This window comes from Phalacrocorax aristotelis, chromosome 7, assembly GCF_949628215.1.
Source record: "Phalacrocorax aristotelis chromosome 7, bGulAri2.1, whole genome shotgun sequence".
Lineage (NCBI taxonomy): Eukaryota > Metazoa > Chordata > Aves > Suliformes > Phalacrocoracidae > Phalacrocorax > Phalacrocorax aristotelis.
Window position 1 is genome coordinate 24,486,772 of NC_134282.1, and position 25,374 is coordinate 24,512,145.

At 48.1% G+C, this 25,374-nt stretch overlaps 2 protein-coding genes across 4 annotated transcripts in view; one reads left to right on the top strand and one right to left on the bottom strand.

Annotated features, from left to right (window-relative positions):
• Positions 1–3,793: 3,793 nt before the first annotated feature.
• Positions 3,794–6,442, bottom strand: LOC142059519 (transcription cofactor HES-6-like). Of its 2 annotated transcripts, none has more exons than XM_075098339.1 (4): positions 6,193–6,442; positions 5,683–5,778; positions 5,463–5,538; positions 3,794–5,009 (listed from the first exon to the last, which is right to left on the bottom strand). In XM_075098339.1, the coding sequence occupies exons 1-4, from the start codon at positions 6,253–6,255 to the stop codon at positions 4,564–4,566; spliced, it is 681 nt and encodes a 226-aa protein (XP_074954440.1). In that variant the 5' UTR covers positions 6,256–6,442; the 3' UTR covers positions 3,794–4,563. The 2 variants fall into 2 exon arrangements, with proteins under 2 accessions (XP_074954440.1, XP_074954439.1); XM_075098338.1 differs by having other exon boundaries at positions 5,463–5,541.
• Positions 6,443–20,913: 14,471 nt separating this feature from the next.
• Positions 20,914–25,374, top strand: part of CAB39 (calcium binding protein 39) — a 42,934-nt gene continuing 38,473 nt past the window's right edge. Inside the window, exon 1 of one of the 2 annotated variants that reach the window (XM_075099310.1) lies at positions 20,914–21,117. The gene's annotated coding sequence lies outside the window, so the exon portion shown is untranslated. Of the gene's footprint in view, positions 21,118–21,149; positions 21,205–25,374 lie in introns of those variants that run through there. The other variant, XM_075099311.1, reaches the window with a different exon arrangement.

The window sequence follows — 25,374 nt, forward strand, 5'->3', positions numbered from 1 at the left end:
TGGAAGGAGACCCTGGAGAGGAGGCATCATTCCCAGCTCTCCTTGAGGACATTTGCTGTTTGGCAGAGCAGAAGGGACAATCCTCCAGCCCCAAAGAAGAGCCCCTTTGAGCTCTTTCTAGAGGACCAGATCTCTCTGTGGCAGCAGATGTGGGATTGATTGAGGAAGTCCATTTGCTTGGTGGTGCTAGCCATAGAAAACTTGATGAAAATGGTCTACCATGCTTTTTAACTCCAAATGTGCAATAGGATTTGTGACTCCTAATGCAGGGACTGTAGGAGAGTCTCAGAAGCAGAGCAAGTTCCCAGGCTCTGGTAGGTCTGCGATAATGCCTCAGGCAGCAAGCCACGTTCTCACCAGGGCTGCGATTTATAAATGAAACATCTCAGCAGTGCAGATCAGATCCAAGCTGGCTTCAGCTTCTGCTGGGTTATTCATGAGTATGTGAAAGCTCTGAAAAATGTGACAGACTTTGGTTTAGTTTCTCAACACAACATTACTTCTCATGAGATGAAATATGAGCATGTCCCTGTTAAGACAGGAATGTATACACTGGAAGCTGTGAGATAATGGCGTATATAAAATGAAAGTGAAGTCTTTGGTGTTCTGCTGTCAGTGGGTTTGTTTTCACTTCCCTTCCAAGAGGAGCACTTCACTAGCAAGTTACAAGCAGTCACAGCCATAGCAGTGTGGTTCAAATCACTCTGAAAACGTTTTTCCCCAGAACTGGTTTTGCATGGGGTTTTGTGAAGTGGCTTGCTTGTGAGTGTAGTGGATTAGGAGCCCCTCCATGGCTCCTGGAAAGGTCACAGCAGCAGCCCAGAGCCTCCTCTTTGCCAAAGTGAGCACTCCACGAAGAGGTCAGCTGAAAATTTGGCTCATGTTCCCTTTTTAAGCAGTGTGCTCAGCCCCCTCAGGTAATGATCTGCAAGGGCTCAGCACCACTCCTAAATCCCTAAAGCATTTTTGTCTGGTTGCTGTGGGTGACTGGGACTGTTTAGGTCAGAAGGAGGTTGCTTCAATGCCCTTGGGGTGGGAGGACGAGTAAGGGAAAAGGCAGGGATGCTCGTAGGCCCCAAGGGTTGTGTGCATCTGGGAGAAGACAGCATGGTAGGACCATAAGTTCTCTTACATACTCATAAGCCTCTGTACTTTCCTAATGGGAATGGATTTGGTCCTATTTTCTGAGAAATAAGTGGGAGTTTTCCTGTGGGTTTCCATAAGAACTGGTCTGGGAGTGCAATTTATATAAAGGGAGCTGCTATGCACATGGGTATTTTGTCCATCTGGGCTTACATTATTATATAAATCTGTAATTGCTTTGCATCAAAGGCAGATGGGGGATGCCTTGGGTCCAGCCTTCCGCGCATCCCTGTGTACGTAGCAACTGGCCTCTGCTTTTTAATGCTCTATTAACAAATATGCATCTGGAACAGCACTTTGGCAGGGGACAAACAAAGACCAGATCTGCAGCAGGCTGTCCCAGCGCTGCGTGTGCTGGGTGAGATGTGATGCATCTTGTGACCGCTTCTAGCAAATGGGACTGTCTGGCCATGCCCATGCTGAGGAATCTGGTCTGGGTGCTCGTCTTAGCCATTTCCAGTCTGCATATGAGGTGAAGACCTGGGTGTACAGCATCCCCGCTGTCTGCGCCTCCAAACCCCTAATGCCTTGGGCATGCAGTTCCAGATGGGAATGGTGGTGCAGTCTTGAAAGTGGCTCATCTGGGTGCTGAGGGACTGAGTCCTGGGCTGCACTGTGGCACACCCAGCAGCCAAGAGCCACAACTGCTGGTGCTCGCTGCAGATGTGCAAATAACATCTGTATGGGTCCTGCTACTGTGTCCAAAAGTGTGTGTGATGATGCAGCTTCAAACACTGACCTTCGAGGACAGAGCTATGTCCTCTGCATTAGCCAGCTGGCTGAGAGAACATCTCAATGCCTCCTTTTCCTGGGGAGATGATGTTAGTAGCTGGCAATGCGTTTTTCAGCTGTCAGTGGAGAGGTGTCTATATTGAAGAGCAAAGTATTATTGCTCTTCTACAGTTCTGGTTTTGGTAAGACTGGATGGGCTTGAAGTAAGTACGGAGCTCCTTTGTCAAACACAAAATAGCTGAAATTCGTATATATGAAGTGCTATGAGTAATCTTCTGCCTTTCTGAAAAAATGTTTCTTTACTGAAAACTAGTGACTCGCAATGGATTCCTGCAGCATTACGGGACAGGGAGATCGTATAAAGTCACCATCGGTTTGAAATGAAGGCAATGAAAAATGAGTGTCTTGTACTAAAACCGTTCCTGGAGATTGTTGGCCGAGTATTGCAGTCTCACTTTTCTATTTTTAAAACTCTCTTGCCAGCTGCTATGTGACCCTTCCCTCCACACCCACAACAGAAAAAAACTTACTGATTAGAAACAGGAAATAATAAAACTCACTAACCACAAAGTATTTTCAAATGCACAAAGTAAACAAGCAGAGATGGTAAGAAATACATATTTCCTACTGATCTCTTTTCAGCATGGTAACTATAGCCGATAATTATAGTCACTGGGGATTTATGGCTTTTAGAGGGAAAGTATGTTTTTAAGTTGATGCTGTCAAACCATAGTAAAATATTTTGATCACAGCCTGTCCCAGCATAACAATAATGTGACCACAAGTGCCATGAGATGCATTACTGACACCGTCTAGAAGTAAATTAAAACTTCAGGCCCCATCTGCTCCTCTTATCTACCCTACTGGTGTGCAGACCCCAGCACTGGGGGATGGGGGTTCCTCTGGTGGGTACAGCCATGTGGGCTTCTGTGGGATGGGGGCTTTATCTAAACTCAGCAATATGCGTGATAATAAACCATGAAGGTCTTTAATGTCTTTCCTGTTCCAGGATTTTGCAGTATGCTTTCCCTGAAAATTTTCCCTTCCCATGAGTATTCTGTTCCCTTTGCTGTGGCTGTTTGCTTGGGCTGGCCCCAGCTCCCACCCTCACCTGGATTTTTGTGATGGGATGGTGTGGATCTATTTTCTGTATTGGTGGTCACTTGGGAGGTTCCTGTCAGTAACGGGGGGAGTCCTAATTTTCAGGTGGAAGGTGGAAACCGAGGTTGCGGTAAGATCTGTACAATTCTGTGTCTTTACCTGCCTTCTGACCCCATGGCTGAAGAAACCTGCTGTGTCTCCATGCAGCCATGTGTAGGCCAGTTGTTTCTCCTACCACCCTTATGCCACTGCTCCTAATGGCTTTTCAAGAGGGCTGGATAAAAGGGAGAGCTTCACAGAAAAAGATGCTAAATCCAGAGGTGATGGTTTTCACTCCCTTGGCACATCATCAAATAGATCTCGCTGCATAATGAGCCCCTCTAAACTGCAGGTCCGTTAATTAGTATGCACCGTTTTTGTTTAAGAGCTCCTTGCTCTATTTTAACTGTAATGAAGTTTTAACTGCCTTTGAGATGAAAAACTGGGACCAAATGTTGCCAACAAGCCGAGCAGATTTGTTGCAGTCTCCTTGGTCCAATTTGCAGGGAATTTTACCTTCTGCCCTTTAGATTATCTTTGTGATTCCCTTATAAGTAAAAGCTAAAGCATTGGTCTGGGTTGATAAATCCAACTCCTTATTTCTTTCATAACTTTTTAAGTGTTACTGTGATCCAGATGATTCTGTCTGTGTGTGTGCGCGCATGTGTGTGGTGCACACTGCTTTATCTTCAAAGCATCAGGGGCAAAACCCAAACCATCTCCTTCAACCACATTCAGGAAAAAACATTTGTGAAAGAAGAAAACAAAAGCAGATCCCCAAGTACTATTTATTCAGAGCAGAGAGGACAAGGCTGAGAGAAGTATCAGTCATTATCTTCCAAAAGTTTATTTAGAACTTTTAGTTACAGGAACAAAAAATAATCCCTAAGTATAACTCTATGTAACATATATATATACACACACATGTAGCTCGCTAGTTTAACAGTACTGTCAGGATGTCTAGGTGGCTGGGAACAGCACAGCCAGAGTAAGCAATCCAGAAAGCATTCTTAAACAGCCTAAAAAGTCCAAACCAAGTCTCTCCTTTCCTCTCTCTTTTTCTAATCACTGCAGCATTTTTACAGGAATCAGAACCGGAATCTCCTACAGCTGCCCAGGGATAATAGTAAAAGTAAAAAGCAGAAGAAATTGGCCATTTACCCCTTTATCCAATGAAGTAATCTCAGTGGCTTATGTGAGGTCTGAGATGTAAGCTTGATGCCAGAGAGGGTTGTTGCTTGTTGTCTTGTATTTTTATTAATAGGAAGTTAATTATTTTAAGAATGTAAGACAAAAGAACTATATAATTAATATATACTAAAGAGCATGGGAGGATTCTATACAATAATTTAGATGTATTAAATAAATAAAAAATAATAGCAGCCTTCTACAATGCAGGCTACACATAGGTTTACTTCGGCTTGAAGTACCCTGGTCTTTAGTACACCTACAGGAACAGACTTGCTCCACAAGTGTTTTAAAGAAACATATCTATAAGATACATACATAAGAGTGTCTAAGGTTAGGATAAACATTTTAAAACACACTTTACCATGGTCTCCACATATCTAATGACCCCATTCTAGGGTTGTTATGGGAAAAATTTGGCTGCAGGACCTGCCTGGGAGGTGCAGCCTCAACCTGGCTGAAAACTGACAATGGCAGCAGCTGGAAGGAATTTTTTGAAACCTGCTTGTTCTCTGCAGGGCAGAAGTGCTCCTGTGATGGGTTTGTTCCCTGAGTGCTCCCCTTAGGGCTCAGGGGGCTTTTTGGCATCAAGGGAGGCTGCTGTGATGGGCTTGAAGACCTTACTGCTGCTTTGCAGGTATCTTCGCCAGACCTGGGTAAGGATTTCAGCAGGTGGTTTAACAAGCGCGCCCCGAGGGTCTTGTCCATCCACTCGCAGGTGAGGAGGAGGTTGTGCACCTCGTGCATGCACTGAATGTACCCGGTGCTGTACCTCTGCTGGGCTTCCAGACCCACCTTGGAGTCAGCTGTGTTGGGGAGGAGACAAGGGGAGTTGGTGAGTGGGTAAAAGCTGCCCACTGTGTTCCTGCTTAAAACTATTCACCAGGTTTCCTGCGTGCACAGGCTCCTGGGGGGTCATTGCTGAAGCCGACTGGGCTTTACTATAAGGTGAATCATTTGCAGGGTGCAGGGGGAAGGTGATGCAGGGTGCGAGCTGCCCCCATGTCCTGCTGCCTACTGCCAAGGGCAAAACTAGAGCAAAAAGCAGAAAGCAACTCTGGAAGGAAAAAAACCTTCTGTGGGTTAACCAGTGCCCAGCTCCATCTCCCCATCTAGTGGAGAAAGCCAAACCCAAGCAGCAGCCCGGGCCTCAACAGGTTTGAAAAATGCTTTTGCCAAGCTGCCAGCAGATAAAACCTGCTGGCACCTTCCTGCCCCAGTGCTGCCCGTGTTTGCAGGGTGAGGGACCAGGCACTCACCCATCAGTTTGCTGCTCTGGATGTTCTGGAGGTGCTTCACTGTCATTTCGAGGATGTCTGCTTTTTCCAGTTTAGACTGCTGATAAGGAAAGAGTGCAGCATTTAGAGGCAATGAAGGGTTTGTACCATGCTTAATTTCTCGAAGGAGAGAGACACCCCCCCGCCAAACGAATCCCCGGCCAGAAAAAGGACAAAAAGCAGCATAAAAATGAGCACTTACATCCAGATGAAATGCACCCACAACAGTCTCCTTCAGTTGGTCCAAGCAGTTATTAATCCTTTCCCTTCGCTTCCGCTCAATGAGGGGTTTCCTTAACTGGCAGGGAAAAGAAAAGGAGGAGGAAAAATTGCCACTGATATTTTCTTTCCCTGCTGCAGTTTGGCAAGGGCAGAGAGCCCCAGCCCCTGCGTGGAGCCAGCACGGGTGACACGATACAGATGGAGAGTGTTCCGGTCACGGCCCATCCCTTAGATGGTATCAGGTCTCAATTCTCCCACCTCTACTCATTTTAAGCAGAGTTCACCCACATGAAACAAACAGAGGGAAGACTTTCTAAGTCAGCAAAAGGATGCAGAAGAAACACCCACATGGTTACGTTCAGAAAAAGCATCTTTATAACAAAAGGAAGAAAACTGCCCCATTTCTCAGTGCCTGTAGCCCCAGCACTCCTCATTCATGTGCTTGGTGCCAGCATGGAGCTTTTGCTGCAGCAGTGTGGAGGGGACCTACCTTCCTCTCCTCCTTGGTGCAGGTGAGCTTGTGGGTGCCTCCGGTGGTGGCTGCAGCGGTCATTGTAATCCAACCTGCCCACCCTGGGCACCGGGAGGATGGGATGGGAAGGAGGCACCCAGGCAGTGGGTCGTTCCCTTTCGAGACAGGCTCTTTGCTGCTCCACTGCTCCTCTGCTGTATTTATAACCCAGAATTAGCATGTGAAAGGGGACTTTCCTTGGCGGGACTTCTTTTCCCACACGAGGGGTCGAGCCCGAAGGTTTGTGGCCATCAATCAAATCTGACAGGTCACTGCTTCTTTTCAATGACCATGCCGGCCCCCCCAAACAGCGACAGATGTCCAGCCTCTGACGCTGGGCTTTGGAGGGCTCTTTTGTTAGGGAAGAAGGAAAGGAAAATGGGCGCACTCTGAGCAGCTTGCACGGCTCCTCGCTCAATTTGCACAGATTCCCAGGGAGGGAAACAATAGCTGGGAAGCGGTTGGGTTACACCTGGGAAAATGCCTTCTACCCATCTTTTTTCCCCACTCTCCCCTTGAAGCGATGCCTCTTTTTACCTGCTAACCAGAGCCCCAGCCATTTCATGTCTTTGAAGCAGCCTTTTAATTTAATAATAGAGTACTTGAGCTAGGAGTTCCTGCTCCCAGGAATTATTATTACAAGGGAATGATGATCGATTAAAAACTGTTGACAGCAGATGCCCGTAGGAAGGTTGTTTCCATCACAGAAATCCTCTAGGGAAAATATGTGAACTGTATTTACCTCTTGGGAACCCAAATTCTCCATTGCACACAGCTGGATGTAGGAAATACATCACTCTTCTAGTTTTTGGCTGCTGTGTAGAATTTAGTATTAAACTTACAGACCATTGCAGATGCAAATGAACCTAGAGATGAGTTAGTTCTGTGGGATTTTTATTTCTTTAATTTTTTTCCCCTGTGCTGCAAGGAGTCTTGGGCGGCTTTGGGGGAAAGGGTGTTTTTCAGTTTGCCCCTCTGAAATGCTAGTGCAGAAGCAGATGGGCCTTTGGAGGAGACTTGGCACAGGATGAGAATGCAGTTCTATGCTTCCTCACTTCTGCCTGGTCTGGGGGGGGAGTATGAAGGCTTTTTTTCATGACTGTGCTTTTGCTTTCTGATGGTTGCTTTGCTAATGACCAGGATTTGGCAGTGTCCTGTTGAGTCCCACAGGTGAAGGCCTTTGGGCTGGTGTCAAATGTGTCACCTTATTGAAATGGAGAGGAAGCGGCTGCAGCGGTTCAGAAGCACCGCGAGCCATCCAGACCCACCTGTGGGTTTTCCCAGCACGCAGCACAGCGCTGCGGCTGCAGAGCCCTCTCTCCCCAACCCCAGCTGTGGGTGGGGATGTACCCCAGCAATAAAAGCGAGGACATCGTGTCCCTTGCTTAAACACTGCGTGGGTGTGTGTTTGCGTGTGTGTAAATGCAAACATACTTGCAGCATGTCTGTACGCCCTGCTGCCTGGGCTCACCATGAAGACGTGTGTCTAGACAAGGTATCTCGCAGGCAGAGGTTGTTTGTCAGTCAAATGCGGAACTGGGGTGCAGTTAGCCAGTTTTATAAGTGCCCTACTTGTCAAGGGCTCACAGGGGAAATCCTGAGACAGGCCAGTGTGGTGGTTGAGCTGGGAGAGGAGGGTTTGGGAGGGGAAGTTTAATAAATTGTCCTTTGTGCCAGGTAGAGGGATGGGCTCCTTATCTCAGGTGCGTCCCCCACACAGACAGAAAAAGTAGGTCCCACCACCCGTGTGGGAGCCCCTCATGTCAGCCAGCCCTGGCTGCTCATGAGTGGAGATTGCTTTGGTTTTTTCAAGCTTTTTCCAGCCCACCCTGGGAAGTGGAGCATGGCCGGTGTTTATAAAAGGTGTAGCTGAGGCATCCATATTGCCACATGACTCCAGCAGCTTGGCACGGAAGAGGCAGTAGGCGGACTGGGGTAGGACTCTGCCCTGCACATGGGTAGGGGGGTGCAGAGCAGGTGCACCCCTGGCTCTGGGCAGTTCGCTAGGGTACTCAAGGCTGGAAGCACCTGTCCATCACCTGGGCACACAGCTTCTAGCTGGGTTTGGCTTGGCTAGTGGGTGGGGAAGAGGAGTCGTCCCTCATCCCCCCTGCAAACACCCCTCCACCAGCACCTTGTGCAGAAAGAGGCACCTTCCCAAGGCAGTCAGGGCAGCAGGGGGAAGCCTGAGACCATCTAGGCTGCTGGTCCAGCCAAGCATCACAGAGGTGTCAGCAAATGCAGAATTGCCTAAAATCTCTGAAAAACATGTCCCATGCCCATTGGCATCCCCTGCTGGCTGGGCATGGCTCTGGGGTGCTGCATGTGACCCCCCGTGTTAGTGGCTCTGGGGCTCCCCAGCCCCAGTGCCTCACTCTAACCCCGCCTTTCTTCTTTGGTCTGGGCTTGCTGCTTCTGTCTTACCCTCCTTCCCACTTTCCTTGCCCTGTGAGATGCCACCGAGCTCCCGGTCAAGGGGGATGCTTTATGATAGGGTGGCACGCAGGCTTCCCTGGAAAAGTGGCTTCCATGAAGCAAGCAGGCAGGGGGGGTGCTGGTGGCGAGGCAGTGAGTGCTGGGGACAGCTGGGTGAGATGCGGGGCCAAGAACAGCACAGTAGCTTTGGTGCCAAGCCATGGTCCATGCCCAGCCCACGCAGGGCAGCTGAGCTCCCAGCCTCGGCAGGGCAAGACCCTTGGTTTGCCCGCTGGCATCTGCTCTGGGTGAGCTCATTTCAAGGTTCATTTGTAAGACAGCATTGCAGTGAAAAAGAAGAGCAGCTTTTGCTGTAAACAGTTATTTTACACCTCTCAGTGAGGGCAAAGGCCTTTATTTTGGAGGCAGGGGGAGCGCGGGCAGGAGAGCTGCCCTGCGTTTGGGGGAAGGCTGACATCTGTTCTGGGGATTGTAGGGACTCAACAGGCCAATGCAAATGAGCTTTAAAGGCAGCTTTCTGCAGATTCCCGCTTTCCTTTTGCATTGCCCACTGCCAGGTTTTGCTGAAAAGGGGATTCTCCTTCATAAACAAAGCCTCCCTTTTTTCCTGGGCTTTCCATAAAGAAAAAACAAAACAGAACAAAACAAAAAAAAAAAAAGAAAAAAAAAAGAAAGAGAAAGGGGTCAGTGTGGCTTGGAGTTTTCTTTTTTGCTATTTGTCTACATTTCACACCCTGGAGAAAGAAAACAACTTTTAACATCTGTTCCTGCACTTTTTAAGAGGGAAAGAAAGGCTCTTGAAAAGGGGGAAAGTGTGGCAGATGTTGGCAGGTTCCCTCCGACGCAGATGTCTTGCTCTGAAGAAAACTTTCTTTGGGGATTGGCGGCCAGGGCTCCTCTTTGACTCGGGACACGCGACTGCCTAGTGAACGAAGGGACGTGGGAAAGCACCAGCAAACAAAAGGGCTTATTCAAACAAACCTGAGAGCCGTGAACAATCTAATAACCAGCAGAGAAATGGTCAGCGGCCCCAGCCCCTCTGGGGAGGGGTTCAGGGCAGCCAGGGGCCACAGGACGAGGGAATTTTGTGGTGTCCCTAGGGCTGTGAAAAGGGGTGTCCCCTCCTTGCCCTCTGCCTGCTCCCTCTGGGGCACACAATGTGGCGTTTTGGCCAAGGACCACCTTTCTTGAGGTGCTAAATGGTCTCAGCTAGTCTGCAGACCCAGTTGCATGGGAGCTGGCTGCCCCATGGTGTCAGGCAGCAGAAGAGTTGGAGGACAGGTACCTGCCGCTGGGCTGGGCTGTCCCACGTGCACCGGCCAAGGCACTAGTGAGTCCCCCGGCCAAGGCAGCAGGAGAGGAGCAACTATGGGAGAGCAAGGATGTGGCAAGACACAGCAACTTTGTACGCACATTTAATGAAGCATATTTAATAAGAGGTTCTGCCAAGATAATAATAATAATAAAAAGCCCAACCCAACCCTATTGATTAGGACCAGTTGAGAGATCCCTGTAAAACTGATGTTGAGGAAAGAGGATTTTTTAATATAAACCAAAAATATTGAGAGAAAGAAGTATTTATTCATCCTGTCCTCTTCTCTCTGGCTGGTAAAATAAAATTATATAAAATGAGTTTTTGCCATAAGAGCTGTTAATATTTTAGTTCAGACACTTGATAGGAAAAAAGTGAGTAGAGAAAAGGGAGCAGAGCCAAGAAAATTCCCATAAGCAAATAAGTAATTCTGGTTTGCTGCTGAAGCTGAGGAGCTCCATGATTATTCCTCTAATTCCTCCAAGTTTTGTTCTGTCTCATCTCTATCCCGATCCTTTTTCTCTGGGCTCTGGGCAGGAGAGCTGCTCCTGCTGGCGAGCCTGCCCTGAGCTGGGGCAGCTGTGCCTCTTCTCTGCTTTGGGCTGTAGGGGAAAGCCCAGTGAGATGGAGCTGTGTTGCCTCTTTGGAGGTCAAGTTTTGGGGTGAGCAGCCCAAGCCCATGCTTTGGGTGTCCCCCACGTTCCTGCTATCAGCAGAGCCCTCCCTGCATGGCAGCTGGGAAGCAGGAGCTACCTCAGCTGGGCTGAGGAGCCCCGTGCTGCAGGAAGGATGCTGCATGTCACTGGAGACCTGCACGCCTGCCCAGGCTGGTCCCTGTTGCCTCTTGCAACTTGGGGCGATGCTGTGGACACCAGCTCACAACCTGCGAAAAGTAACCAGGAGGCCTGTGCAGCACTGAGGTGGCCCCTGAGTCCAACCCAGGCCCCTGGCTGGCTGACAAAATGGTCTTGTTAATGCAGACAAGCCTTTGCAGGGATGGACTTGCTGTGGGATAGCGGGGGAGCTAGGGGGAAGAGAGGAGCAGGTGCTCTTGAACACTACCTGATGTGCTACACACAGGGCTCACAGCAGGACCACCTCTTCTTTCCAGGCTGGGGACATGTCTGGACTGGATTTGTCCCTAGTTAAGCAACTGCTTTTCCCTCTTCTGAGGTGTGTGAGTGTGGGTCCCTGGCCCTCAAGAGGTGCCGGTAGGCAGGCTGCCAGGTGGACAGAAGGGATGCTTAGGATGTCCTGCCCCATCCAGCCCTCCCAGCTGTGAGTGTTTTTGCTGGGTCTGCTTTTATCACAGGGGCTTTGCCTTTGGCACAGGCAGTGACACAGGATTTGTGAAGCAAGGAGCGACGTGCAGATTTGGGAGCTGTGGGAGTGGGCAGGCAGCGGGCAGGGTAAGTTGGGGGCAGCAGCTGCTGCCAGCAGGGAAGCTGGTTGGCCCTGATGTGCAACTTCACTGCACCCTCTGCACCCTGTGCTCCCTCTCTTGGGGACGGGCTCTGGACCTGCCTTGCTGTAAGCAAACACTCACCCAGGAGAGGCTGTTTTTACGGGGGCTTTAGTCATGACAAATAAAGAGTTTTTAATCCGGGGTTTTTTTAGAAGGTCAGTTCTGTTTCAAGGCTGAGGTTTAAAAATTAGGGGTAAAGCTCTCCATGAAGAGGTTTAATCTGCAGGTTTCTCGACAGCTGTAAATCCCAAGCAGCCCATCCTGAAGCCCTGTGTTAACCAGGGGTGGTTTGATCCCAAGATGTTACAGCAAGAGAGGAACGTGAGGAGCAGCAGGACGTGCCGGCGCAGTGATGGGACGCGCCAGGTCCGGAGGGTGCAGGCGGTGCCTGGGCAGGGAGGCTGGCTCCTGGCATGCAGGCACGTAAACCACAGCCTCTCAGAGATTACTCACTGCTGGATTGCCTAGGGGAACGAAGGCTACATCTCCAGGCTGGCCTCAGTTTCGGACTCACCGTGTCTAATCTCAGGCTGGCGCTGCGTGGTCTGTGGGCGACCACATGTCCAGTGGCCTGGCCAGGACACGCTAGTGCTAGAAATAAGCTGGGGCAGAAAAGCAAGAGTGATTTATCTGTGCCTGGGGTGTGGAGGAAAGCAGTCACAGTCATTTGCTACTATAAGGAGAATCACCTGAAGGCACAACCCCAATGCAGCAGACACCATCCACCATGGGACGTGGGACTGAAGGCACTGTCAAAGCTTGCAGCGAGGGGAGCTGTGGCTCTGCTGGGGAATATTGTTCCAGAGACTCTCTGCATTGGAAGGCTGTGCCGGTTAAATCCTTGGGGCTGGGGTGACACTGCCTGTACCTGGTCATGGTTTTTGGCAGAGGGCTGGGAGAGAGGACGTCTATGGCATTGGACAGTGCTACCTGCAGTATTTTCATCATGGGGGAAGTCCAGAATTGGCATAGGACATTTTCTGGAAATGCTGTTGACCTCTCTCGATCCAGCTCCTTTACTGAGAGCACCAAACCTCGCTATCCCCTCACTAGCTCCCTCAGTACCAGCTGGCTCTACCATCTTTGGGAGTGGACTCCTGGGATAGGAAATAATTACAAGGCTGGTACCAGCTGAGTAATTCTTAGCTTTTCTTTTACGCTCCCCCTCCAGCCTTTGTGTTAAGGATCAGCTGATGCTCCTGCTGTTGCTCAAGACGTCTCTTGTCTGATGGGTTAGCAGCACTCCTGGCTCTAGAGGAAGTCTTATCTGCTGCTTTGCAGCCAGAAAGCTGTTGCCTGCAACACGGCTTCTAGGCCGAGAGCGCCTTTTAGGAAGAAGAAGATCTGATAAGCCGTGTGGGTGGTGTCATGCTGATAAGGGTTAGCCCCTTGCCTGTGCCAAAGTGGGAGTACGAGGGGGAAGAGCCAAGTTTGGCAGAGAGGGTGTAGGGGGTTTTGAGGGAATATTCAAGGGGGTTCTTGAACTTTCCCCACTGGACATGCCAGGAGTTGTTTCATTCAGTAGGGCAGCTCTGGGCTTTTTCACACCCTCTGTGTGTGTAATGTTACCACGTGTCCCCCGATAACAAGCTTCGTCTATAATGCAGCAACTACTTGGTTTATTCAGTAAGCGTCACATGCACAGCAACACCTGCATGGGTGCCTGCCTCCCCAGACATTGTGAACTGGGGCTTAGCACCCCATACCCCAGCCCCTGCACATCCTGTATCCCAGCCCCTGCACATCCCACACAGCCTGTTTCTTCCTAGCTTCTTGGTTCCCAAGGCTGCAGAAGGCTCTGGATTATGTTTCACCTTTGTGAGACAAGTATCTCTTCTGTGACTGTGAGTAAACTCGGGTTTCATCCTGGCTTGGCCACATGCCATTAGCAGCTTTCTTTTTCAGTATGAGTGTATACGTGTACTGACACCACATCCTGACCCCCTGACAGAACATAACTTGTCAACACAAACAAGGCAGCGAGGCCAGTTGTCATTAATGCTCTGCGGGGAGAGCGACTTGCAGCCCTCCTGCCAGTGTGTTGTCCTGGGCCATGGGCAGGTGGGCTGCTGCTGCAGGGGACAGCAGGACAGCCGGGAGGGCACTGGGCTTATCAGCAGCATTTCCTATGTGCAGCTTATTTCTGGTGCTGCAAGGCCGGGATTGCAGCACACAAGGAAGTGGGGAAACACTCGCTTTTTTTTTTTTTTTGCACTTGCTGGTTTAGTCTCAGTGGAGCTCAGCTGCTGCTGGGACAGCAGAAAATGCAAAGGTTTAAGATGGAAAGGCATGAGCTGCAGGGTCTCTAGTCTTTGTGAGCCAAGTCCAGCCTGGATTGTACATAAATTATACACATCCTTCTCTCTGAACTATTTTTTTTGTATCCATATTTTTCTATCTAAATTTTTTACCAGTTAAAGCAAGAAGTTTTATACTGTTTTGTTTTATAAATACTGCCTGGTTTTAACCATCTCTCTCCTCTCTAATTTATTCAATTTTTTCCTTTCCAACTATATCTAAGAGCCTGTCCTTTATATAGGGATGAGGATTTCCTATTCCATTGGAGGAACCAAAGCATGCAGGAAGCCCTGCTATCTCTTGGGGCATGGTTGCTTGGTGGAAGGGTGCCCACAGTCCCTACAGGGTGAGGTGGCAGCCAGGAGCCTCGAGAAGGTGGGTGATGTTCCTATGAGCTAGTCTGGGAAGGGGAAAAGTGGAGCTTGCACTTGTTTCAGCTTCTCCATAATGAGGAATGTAAAAATAATAACAAAAACCCCACTGTCACAACCCCTTTTTTCTTTCTTGTCTATTTTTAACATTAGGAGTTGTGCCCTGGGTTTGCTCTGTCAAAAAGCAAGAGGTCACAACACATGTGAGCTCCCCAAGGAGTTTTCCAGAAAAATACCTATGGTCTGCTGGGTGATTTGTTGTGTTTCGAAGGTGATGTCTCCTCCTGTCTCCCCGCTCCTGATGCATACATATGCACACATGCAGACAGCAACTCACTTGCATACCTGCACACAGACGATTTTCAGAAGATACAAATTTCACCGTAGAACGTAAATGAACTCGCTTTCAAAGGTGAATCCCACTGAGCTGGGGGAAAGGGGCTCAGGTCCTCCCAAAAGCAGTGCCTGACGTTGAAGGTGGGGACAGGAATAGCTCTGGAGTCCCTCCTCTGTGGGAGCCAGTGATCCCATCGAGGGGAGGAGGAGGAAGGGGAGGAAGAAGAAGAGGAGAGACACAGAAAAGCTTTAGAGCGTCTCAGGGAAGGTCTCTACCCATATTTGCTGGAGTGGCTTGACATAGATTTAGGGGTCAAATGACATGGCAATGGCTCCTGTGCTAACTTGGCTTCACAGCAGCTGAGACCAAACCTAGCTGAACAGCAGCACTAAGCCCATGCCACTCACTGCCGCAGTTTTCTGGTGTAGGAGCTAATTAATTAGTTTCTGCAAAGTTCCTTTGAAGGGGTAAAGTGCCAAGTAAGTGCATAGCAGCGTTATGCAGAGGGTGAGGGCTTCAAAGCTTAACAGGCACTAGACAAAAATGAACCGTTAGTAAACTTGGTTCATAATGTCTTTAAAATGTAAAAGAACAGGGAAAGGATCTGGAAGAAACCCCCACCAGTTGCTTTGGTAGTGCTGAGCCTGAGGAAGAGTCACTGAAAGAAGCCAGCTTCCGCGTGGATGAGCAATTGGCTTCCAGTTCCCCTTCCCTGGCTTTCAACCTTAACCTACTGGCATAATCAGCAAAAACCTTTCTCCTTCAATAATTTTCTATTTTAGAATTGATTTGGTAAAAGCGGGAGAATGAAAGTGTTGAGAAATAATAGAAGAACTGCAGTCCTTTCGGAAAGATTGGTGGGTAGGTTCAGGTTGGTAAAGAAAGCTCCTGCAGTACCTCCGTGGTAGCTCAGCCTCTCTTCTCCCAAAGCCTCATGAAATTTTCATGTAGCAGCTAGCCCTTGCCACGGACACATGGAATGGGACTGGCTCACAGGGGTGATGCTCATTCAGGCATGTTGGGTGACTAGCGGAGCAAAACATCACTGAGCGAGAACACCCATGTGGGCTATCTGCCTGGGGGGCACATGCACAGGTTCCTGGACCTAGGCCATCTTCTGCCATTGCCTACAAGTGTTAAAAGGATGAAAACTAAAGGCTCCTGCCAATATATGGAATATTCTTTTTAATTGTTTCACTAGTGTTCACAGCCTCGTGTCTTTTCTGCATGATTTGGAATTTGTAGATGTGTTTGCTTCCAGTTCTGTTGAATTAATGGAGGCATTTGACTGTTTTTTTGCCTTTTTTTTAAACTCAGGAAATACATTCTTCTACGGTGCTGTTTTTCCTTTCATGTTTACCATGTTGATGGAAGTCTGGTTTTGGCTTTAGTACTAGATTCTTCCTGGAATGGATGCTGTGCTTTATAGACAACTTTCATTTGTTCCGCAGTAATAAAAAAGTTTATTGAAAGGACATGGTTCTGTGGAATGACATACTGCTCTTCTTGCTGTCCTGGAGAGGAATTTGCAACAGATTTTTTTCATATGATTCTTCCAGCAATTGTTTTTGTTTTCTGACAATCTTTATATGCTACCCTTAGTTGTTGTGATTTGTAATAATATTTTTATGTGTGTTTTAATTCTGAAGTGGCACCTTGAATTGAGGATAAAGCAGGGCATCCCTGTGAGGAAAAGCCCCCAATTGATATGTATGACAATTACATTTATTTGTGCTTTCTACTGTAAACAGGTTTTGTGGTGTGTGAGTCTGCTCATTATGTACTAATTGAATGAACTGAAAGGTAACAAAGTGTTCACCCAGGGATGTTTCTTTGACAAAAGCTTTAAGAGTCTGCAGTGGACATCCCCAGCCAGTAATGGGTGAAACACAGTTTCAGGAACAGTCACAGGCATTTTGTGAAACCTGGGTGATTAAATTCAGCCACTTCAGCTTGGTCTGAAATCCGTGGAAAGACTCAGGATTCTTGTTCTTCCAAACTTTAAATAGAAGATATTCAGCATAACTGCAGTCATCTCTACTCCTAATATTTCCTCCCCAAATCCTTTTCCCTGAAATGCTTTGTCAGGGACCAGGAACTTGGCCTCTGGTCACACCAACGCATGCCCATGCCCAATTGAAACGTAAACTGGATATTGGTTTTGTTCTTTTCTCTTTGTATATTTGCCAAGGCAGCTGGCAAGAAGACCTAGACTATTTTCTCAAGTGGTCCGTGAGGGTTTGGGCTCTGTGCAAACGAGGGTCATGCTGGGAAGCTCTCATGTGCACCACTGCCAGTAAAACTTGACATGGGGCTTTTTGTAGGAGTGACATTTACCTTGCTTGGGATTGTTTGGGCTATGGGCAGTGACATCCAAAAACACGTGGCAGGCTGCGAGACCTGGGGGGACGCCGTGCAGGACATGATGAGAGGCACTCAGGACCTGCCCCTGCAGCAGGGTAGTGGGGGAGAGAAGGAAACACCCTCCAAAGAGAAAGGGTGTGCATGTCCTACTGCATTACAGCCTGGAAAAGAGAAAAGGTAAACCAGGTGATGTGCTACTTCCCCTGCCTGAAGTACTGAGGGAGAGGAGGGTGCAGCAGAGGGATTAAGAAATAAGCCTCGATCCCTGGGGACAGGGTGGGACAGAGACCCCTGGGGCTGCTGGGGACCTACTTGAAAATTGCGTTTGAGAGGCAGTTGTGTTGCCGCTGTCTTAAAGAAACCGGCTCGGTGTGAATGACATCCTGCAAGCATGATGCTCTTGCAGGGACGCACTGGCTCAGTCTGGTTTTTGGCTCAACCACAGGAGCCCGTGGTGCCCTTGGCAGCCTCCCTGCCTCCATCTGCTCTTGGCCTCAGAGAGAGCTGAGGGAGGCTGGTCCGGGAGACCTAGCTGCTGCGATGCAGGACCCACCATCCTGCGCAGGGCACAGGGGCTCTGGGTAAGATACGGTCAAGTGAAGGAAAGAGGTGAGCAAAACAGAGCTGCCTGGAGGAGGATGAATTTCACAGGATGACATATTATTTTTCCCCACTTTTGCCATTTGTTTGCAAGATGGCAATTTGGTGCAGGATGGCGATTAGAGGAGCTGAACCTGAGCTGCAGATCTCCGTAGGGCCTCAAACCAGCAGCAGAAGCCCCAGCATGTCATTCAGGTGTCCGTCCCTCTGGAGCAAAGCACCTGAGTACTTGCCTTTCTAACTACTTTTTTTTTTTTCCAGTGAAGTAACTTGGATTTTTTAATCACGTTTATTCACTTCCTAATTTGCAAGAATTAATTAATTCACAATGGATGGCTCAGTCATGGCTGTGAATTAGTGAATAGCTGGTGCACTAAATGCTCTCTCACATGTTGAATTTAATTCCTGCTTCTAAGAGCTTAGAAAAAAATCATGTGCGCTCTGCTTGGGGATTTCCCTGCAGTATAGTATATGGGGATGGTAATTGCACTGAACCCATTACTTGCATGATCCTTTTTCCAATGGTCATTTGTAAAGCAGTAGTGTCTATTTTCCAGGAGCTTGTGTTGAGTCCCTGTACAGGCACTTGCCTTTAATTCCTTCTTCTCTCTAGTCAGTACCCTGAACATTATCTGTTTAAACTTGAATGTTTTCAGCATAATTACAGGTTAACAGTTTGAACACAGACATACACACCCTTCCCATGTTGGCTTTGACAAAAATTGTTCCTAGCTCACAAGCGAGACAAACAAACTGCTAACGTTTTGCCAACTGCACGTTGTGGGCCCAGGCAAGCTAGGCAAGCCATTCCCCAAGGCCCCATCACCTTGCATAGGCAGCGTGTCCCCCTGCCTGCTCCGGGTCCAGAGCTGCTTCGTCTCTTTATCTTCCGTATATATCAGAGCAAGTATATATATGGAGAATATAAGCAAGTATATGTAAATAGAATCATATAATTATTAAGGTTGGAAAACACCTCTAGGATCATCAAGTCCACCGTCAAATAAATAAGTAAATAATACATACATACATATATACACACACACACTTGCTCTTGTATATATATTGTATATATTGTGTGTGTGTATATATATGTATGTATATATATTGTATATATATTTATACCTGCTTACACCCCATGTCCTATCTGGTGAGGTGCTGAGCACAGCAGGGCTGGCTGGGTAGCCCCCAGTGGCAGTGGCACACTGCCAGGCTAGACCCAGAGCCCACGGTGCCAGTCCAGGGAAGCATCCCCACCAAACCAGCGCTGCTGCAGCTGCTCAGCCACACCACAGTGCAAATTCCTCTGCGCTTCCATGCTGTCCTACACAGGGGCAGTGGCAAGTGTGGTCAGAACATTTCCCTGTGTCCAAGCCATAGCACACAGCAGGCTGATCCACACACATAAAACACCTGTTGGCTGAGCGTTTCACATGTTCCACAAGGTCTTTCCACATCAGCGATGGCACCAGGAATCTCACTTTGTCTTTAATCAGCTTGTCCTTCTGCTGTTAAGAGTTGTTTCCTGCAGGACATTGCAGTCAAGCCCAGGGAGCTACCAGGGTGGAAGCTGGAGGAGAACAAGGGGACTTTGCGCAGCAAAGCCAATGGGGCATTGCAAGTGGTGATGTGCAAAGGGTCCGCGAATGAAAATCCATCTCATGCGGGTGAGAAGATGGACTGTGAAATACTGGAGGTTGCTGCCAGGCTGCTAAAAGACACAGCTAGCACAGAGTACATGGGACATGCATCAAAAAATGCAACACATGGGGCAGCGCAATGACCAAGCATGCTGCTTGGGCATGCCAGCCAAGCACTGCCAGACTGCTGCGATTTCTGAGACAGCTGGGGATGGTATTTGTTGTCTGGGTATGAAGACTATTTTTGTTTACATTTGAGGTTGTTTTTTGTTTTTTTTTAATTTGGTAAACTTCCAGGTCAGGGGGAAGGGAATGCCTGCCAGGGGTGGGGAAAGAGAGGAGACCCTGCGGTCGGTCCTCAGGGGAGTGTGTAGGTCCAGCACCCTGTGCAAACCCCATTGCACTAATTCAGGTATCGCTACAGAAATTACTTTTGCTTTTCACCTGCCCACACACCTCACTGTGGCCAGAGGAAATTCTCACTCTGTGTAATATGAGCTTGCTTAGCTGTGAGTACAACCTAGGTGAGAGGAGCTTCAGCCCGTCCACGCCTAGCTTCGCAAGCCACCCTGCAAGAGCTGCCATGTCCAGTGCAACGTCCTGGTGGGAGCCTGTGGGGCTGCAGGGGGCAGCTTTGCCCACCCAGTGCTGCTTGCTTTTTGTATGGCAGACAAGGCGACCGCGACACGTGAAGTTCAGAGCAGCAACGTGCTGCTGCAGGAAAAAAATTATTGCATTGAGAAGCCTGACCCAAACCCTCCCCAGTGATGCGATGGGGAAGTGCAGGAAAGGGATGTGGAGACACGTAATTAATAACAAGCTGAAGACAGAAGCTGTCAGCTGTAGCTGTACAGTGCAGCAGAGCATGAGGAGCTTAAGGACATCTCGGGAAACCAGGCCAGCAAGTCTCACGCTGCTGCATGGCAGTAATGCATCAGACCCACCGGGGCAAGGTTTCACCTCATACCTTGCAAGAAATTCATGACCTGTTCCATAAAAATATATTTTTCTGTTTTAAAATCACATTGTGTATTATACTGCGCTAACGGACAATACCAACTTGATCTATGCTGGGAGAGATGTGGGCTTTTTTCAATTCAGGCTAATCTGCATTTGTCATGGCAAGAGTAATATATGAATATTACCTACCAGAGACACAGAAACAGCCCGAAGCCCTTCCACGCCGCGATGGGAACCAGCAGAAAACCTTTGGACTATAATTCACCAGCAACCTGACGTGTGGGGCTGGCTGAAGTCCAAGTCCAAGGGATGACGCTGCATCACAAGCCCACATCTGAGCCCTGAGGTTTGTGACACAGGGGAAAAAAAAAAGAGTTTTCTGACAGTGCAGAGGGTGCAAAAGGTCTGCAGGAGGTTAGGGCAAAGAGGAGAGGGGGGAATAATAAGAAAGATGAAGAATGAAGAAAAATTATAAAACAATAAATACCAAATAATAAAATCTAAATAATAAGAAATAATAAAAAGAAGGCTAAATAAAATAATACTAATAAAGAATTAAATAAATAATAAATAATACGTTTCGGATAACAACAAAGGAACAGTAATAAATGTTGAATGTTAATAACATGCAGCCACGGGGGTGGGGGCGCTCTGGCACCGGCAGCCCCACCCGGGGGCCGGTGGCGCAGGCCCCCCGCGGGCGGGAGGTGCGGCCCCCGCCCCGCTTTCCCCGGGGGGGGGCTCAGATCCCACTCGCGGGGTCCTTTGGCGGGCCCCTCCGCGGGGCCCCGGCTTCCCGCGCCGCTGCTGCCCGGGCGCCGCCCTCGGCCCTCCGCGCCGGCAGGGGGCGCTGGCGTGCGGCGGTGGGCGGAAGTGTCGCCGCGCTCCGCCGCCCGCTGTCGCCGCCGCGCTCCGCCGCCGCCGGGCGAGGGAAGGGCCGCTGCGACGCAGCAGAGCGCGGGGCGGGGGGGGGGGAGGGGGCCGGGCGAGCCGGGGCTGCGCCGCGCCTCTGCCTGCAGCCACCGGAGCCGCGCCGCTCAGCCGCAGGAGCCGGGGCGGTCGGGCCGCCAGGGGCAGGCCCCGCCGGACACGCCGCCGAGGAGGCCGCGCTCCGCGCCCAGGTACCGGCGCGGCGCGACGGGGGGAGGGGACGGACGGAGGCCGGCGGCGGGTCGAGCCTGGGCCCGGCGCGGCGGGCGGTGCGTGAGGTGGGGGGGGACGCTTGGGGCCGCAGGGCCCCAGGCGCATTGTCCGCCGCTGCCCCCGGGGTGGGCCGGGAGGCGGCGCCGCTGCGGCCGGTGCTGTGCGGGGCGGTCGCTCGGGGCCGGGCTGGGCTGGGCTGTGCCCCGCGGGCCGCGGAGGACTGCGGCCCGGCCCTGCCGGTGCCCGCCGCTTTCCGAGCCCCTCTCCCCGCTTGGAGGCGGCTGGCGCTGGGCGGGAGCGGCCGAGTCCTGTCGGCCTCGGAGGCGGCGCCGCCTCCTCGGGGCTCGCCGGGTGGCCCTTCCCGGCCGGTACGGACTGCACCGGGTCGGGTTAGGGGGGGGTGTCGGTGTGTTCGTGTGTAAAACTGGAGGCAGTCCGGAGGGGAAGGGTGCGCCCGGCCTTTGCCTTTCGCTGGTGGGCCGGCGCCTTTTAATCCCAAAGTTCCTCAAATACCGTAACCGGGTAACGAATTTATCGGCGAAACTGCGTAGGGTTTACCTCGGCCCGCAGAAACGGAGCCGCCACCGGGGAGGAGGCGGCCGCCGCCCGCTTCCCCGTGGGGTGGGCGGCGGGGGAGCGCAGCTGGGAACCGCTGCGGCTGCCACCAGAGTTAGCCCTGTGGCCAGGAGAACGCCCGGTTAAAACATCTTCTTTGTTACGTCCTTTATGACATGGATTGATCAGAGGTGCGGAGCAGGCACTAACTCATGCCGTCCTCTCGATGTCCAGGTTTAAGGCCTCTTCCTACAATTGTTATTCACGTTTGTAGTCCTCACAGGCCTCTGTGCAGAAATAACTGTGTGTCAGGGCTGTTAGGATCCTAATTTTTTTGGAGACTACCCCATATAAAGTTAACATGGCGTGATCTCTGTGTTCCATAAAAGAAAAGTTTTTTCATCATTTTTTCCCCTACAAATCTGTGCAATACTAGTACTATTGAAACTAGGATGTATACAGTGTTTTTTCTTTTACCTTTTATTTTTTAAAATGTAGTTTTTGGTGATTACATAGGTGCATAGAATTTATTTAAAACCTATATGCTGTCTTATGGGAATGGTGTGATTTACTTTGTATGATGAGTCAAAGATTAAATTATGTGACCTAGGCTCTTTAGATTCAGAAAGGCAAGTAGCAGTGCTTGGAAGAACAGTTTATATGCAGCTCAGAAATGGGATTTGATTAACTTGAAAATATTGCAGTTTTGTGTGTGTGTGGTTTTTTTTAACTTACCTGTCAGAAGCTCTAATTCAAGACCCTGTCTTTTCCTTTCAGCAGTATAGTTCATCATCAGGAAACATATCTTCCTTTTTAATTCGAAGAGGTTGTGCAATCGTGTACTGTTAGAGGAAATCTAACATCCTGAGCTTGCACCTTGGTATCTGAGCTTTTAAATAACAGGCTTTTACTACTGAAAACACTGTGTACCTTTAGTTAATACCTAATACCTGTTGATGTGGCACATGCCTCTGAATTGCAGAGAATAAAAAAAAGCCAAGAAGTATTCAGTGAATTAGAAAAAGTGTGGTACCTCTTTTGGGGTCAGAAATAACTTGGTATGAATTGGCAGCTTATCTGATCTGTAAGAGTGCCATGGTGCCCCATGGCACTCTGTCTTGGTAGAATTCTGTCTGTCATGGACTTGCTGTTCTAAGATTACTGTATTTTACAGTATGCTTCATGGTTTTCTTATGATGTGAGAAACTATTGAGTCAGCCAGTTAGTATATGCTTGGCTTAAATTTCCTTGTATTTAATCTTGATGCTAGTGTGATATACGTGTTGATGGGGACTCTCCTTGGCCCGGCAGAACAAGTACCGTGATACAGGAGGAGATTGTGTCTGGTGGTGTTGGTAGCAAGCAGAATAAAGGTCTTGTAATGTAAGTTTGTATGTATGGACTAACATGCTGCTGAATACTTCTAAATGCTGATAGCATAGATTTTTACCAAGTTAATTGTGTTCTCTTGTTTGTGTTGACGCGGAGTTCTGAAATGCTGATGCATTCTGTAGGCGTTTAATGTGTGGTTGTAGATGGAGAATTATAAAACAGTTTTTTTTTTTTTTGACATGTGTATTTATACAAATAAAGGAGATTAAACAAAAGTGCCAGTTAAGTAATACTTTGTGACAATATGTCTTTGAGAGATAATTATGCTTTTTGGGTATTATCAAGTGCAGACAAATGTGTATTCCCAGTGGGGTGTGATGATATTAAGAAAACTCCACCTCTTGAAATTCCTTGATTGCTTTTATGAAACATTTATTCAGGAGGGAATGATATCTATTTTGCATTCTATCGTAGAAGCTAATGCGTTAGTCTCTTATTAATTAATGGGTGGTAGCTGAATGAGACCTTACTGTTGTGCTGAACGTGCTGTGCTTCCTAGGCTTTTAATGGCATTTTTTGTGAATATTAGAACATCCTCATTTCTGAATCAATTCTGTATTGAGTTTTTTCAGATTTTTTAGAGTTGTTTGCAGTCTTAGTTTTTATGTAAAATCTTTCTAAAAGCCTTGGTAATCTCGGTAATGCGCTTAGAGGCTTTAGACACTTGCTAAAATGTCTTTTTTGTGCTGCAAGGAGAGTTTTGCAATGGCATTCTAAGAGTTGATGCTGATTTGAAGCAGGGGCAGGAAGGAGCCTAGATGACCTTTTGAATTCCCTTCTGGCCCTGCTTTTCTGTCCTTCTGACACTTTATAATATGGTTTAATTACAAGAACAGCTACTGAAGTATGATTACCTTTGTCTGATTGAAGGCATCTTGCAGCTTTCTATCAAAAATAAGATTTGACTCATCTGCTTCTTGAAAATTAATGGTAGCACAACAGCCTGCAGCTATTTATGTGAATAATGTGCTAAGCAAAAATGACCTGAATTTTGAATATCACATTTTCTACATTGTACAGTTGAAATCGTATAAAGTTAGCAATTTCTGGTAAGGAAGCAGTGGACTACATGCACTTTTACCACTTCCAGTTGTAGTCAGATATAAATCACATTGGACAAAAACCTTTTTGGTCGTTTAGTGATCCTAAATTAATAGTGTTCACTGTAACTGTATTTTTGTAGCTGTAGATAAACTTCAAGCGAGATGAAAAATTCCTTTTGCTATTAGTGCTCAAGATTGTGCTGCTCTAACAGGAGAACTTTTAAAATGCTACTTCCCCAATTTGTTGTCTAATTTAGGGTGTTTATTAGCCTGAATTGTCTGCAAGCTCATCTCTTGTTCCCTTCCATCTGGTCTCTCTTTTGCCCCATGTTTTCTCTCGATATCGTGCTTCTTGTGCCACAAGATGTATAGGCGTGAGCCAGAAGGAAGCTGAACGTTTTCAGTTTAGAAGGTGAAACTTTATGCAGAGATTCCTTCTCCCCCACCAAGTGCAAAGACAAAGGTTAAATTAGAAGATGAGTCTGTCTGGAATTATTTTAACAGACTTCAGCTGGGCTTTTAAATGCATGCTTCAGGAGTACGTAAGGCTTAAACTGGTGTCATGTAAGTTTGGCCTTTCTTTAGCCTAAGCAGATTTATATGCTTTTGGTATTCTACCTTATGATAAAATGGCATATTCAGTTGTCCCTATCTAAATTCTCTTTATAAAGGATTGAGTTTAGGATTGATCCAAACTGGAAGCAACCGAAATACTGTGTGTTTGCAGGAGTAACTGTGGCTGTTCCACAGTAGCCCTCGTGGCCTTTTTTTCAGACATTAATTTAGAAAGTAAATTGCTTAGAAAACAAATTGCAGCTGTTTATTTAAACTTAACTCCCTTGTTTTAAGTATTCTAGCTAATATGTCGTAAAAGACACCATAAAAAGTTCCTGACTGTGGACTTCAAATATGCTAAAAGGAAGCAAATTTTAAGCCTATCCACAAGAGCATAAAGTTCTGGGGAAATAGCTGGATCTTGTAGCTAATCCTTCTGTTTGTTGGAAATCTGCTACTTCTAATAAAATATCTAGTTCTTTCTAAAGATCCTTTAGCTCTGTAATTCTTCCCCCCACTTCAAACACTCAGAGAATTCATCGCCAAAAAGTTAAATATAGCAAGACAGTTCAAAAATCAAGAAGTTATAATTAGTACAGAACTGTAGTATTAGTGTAACATGTTTTTCTAAGTTCAGGAACATCTTCAGATGAAGTTATTTAGGAGTTATTACTTGGAGTTATTTTAAAA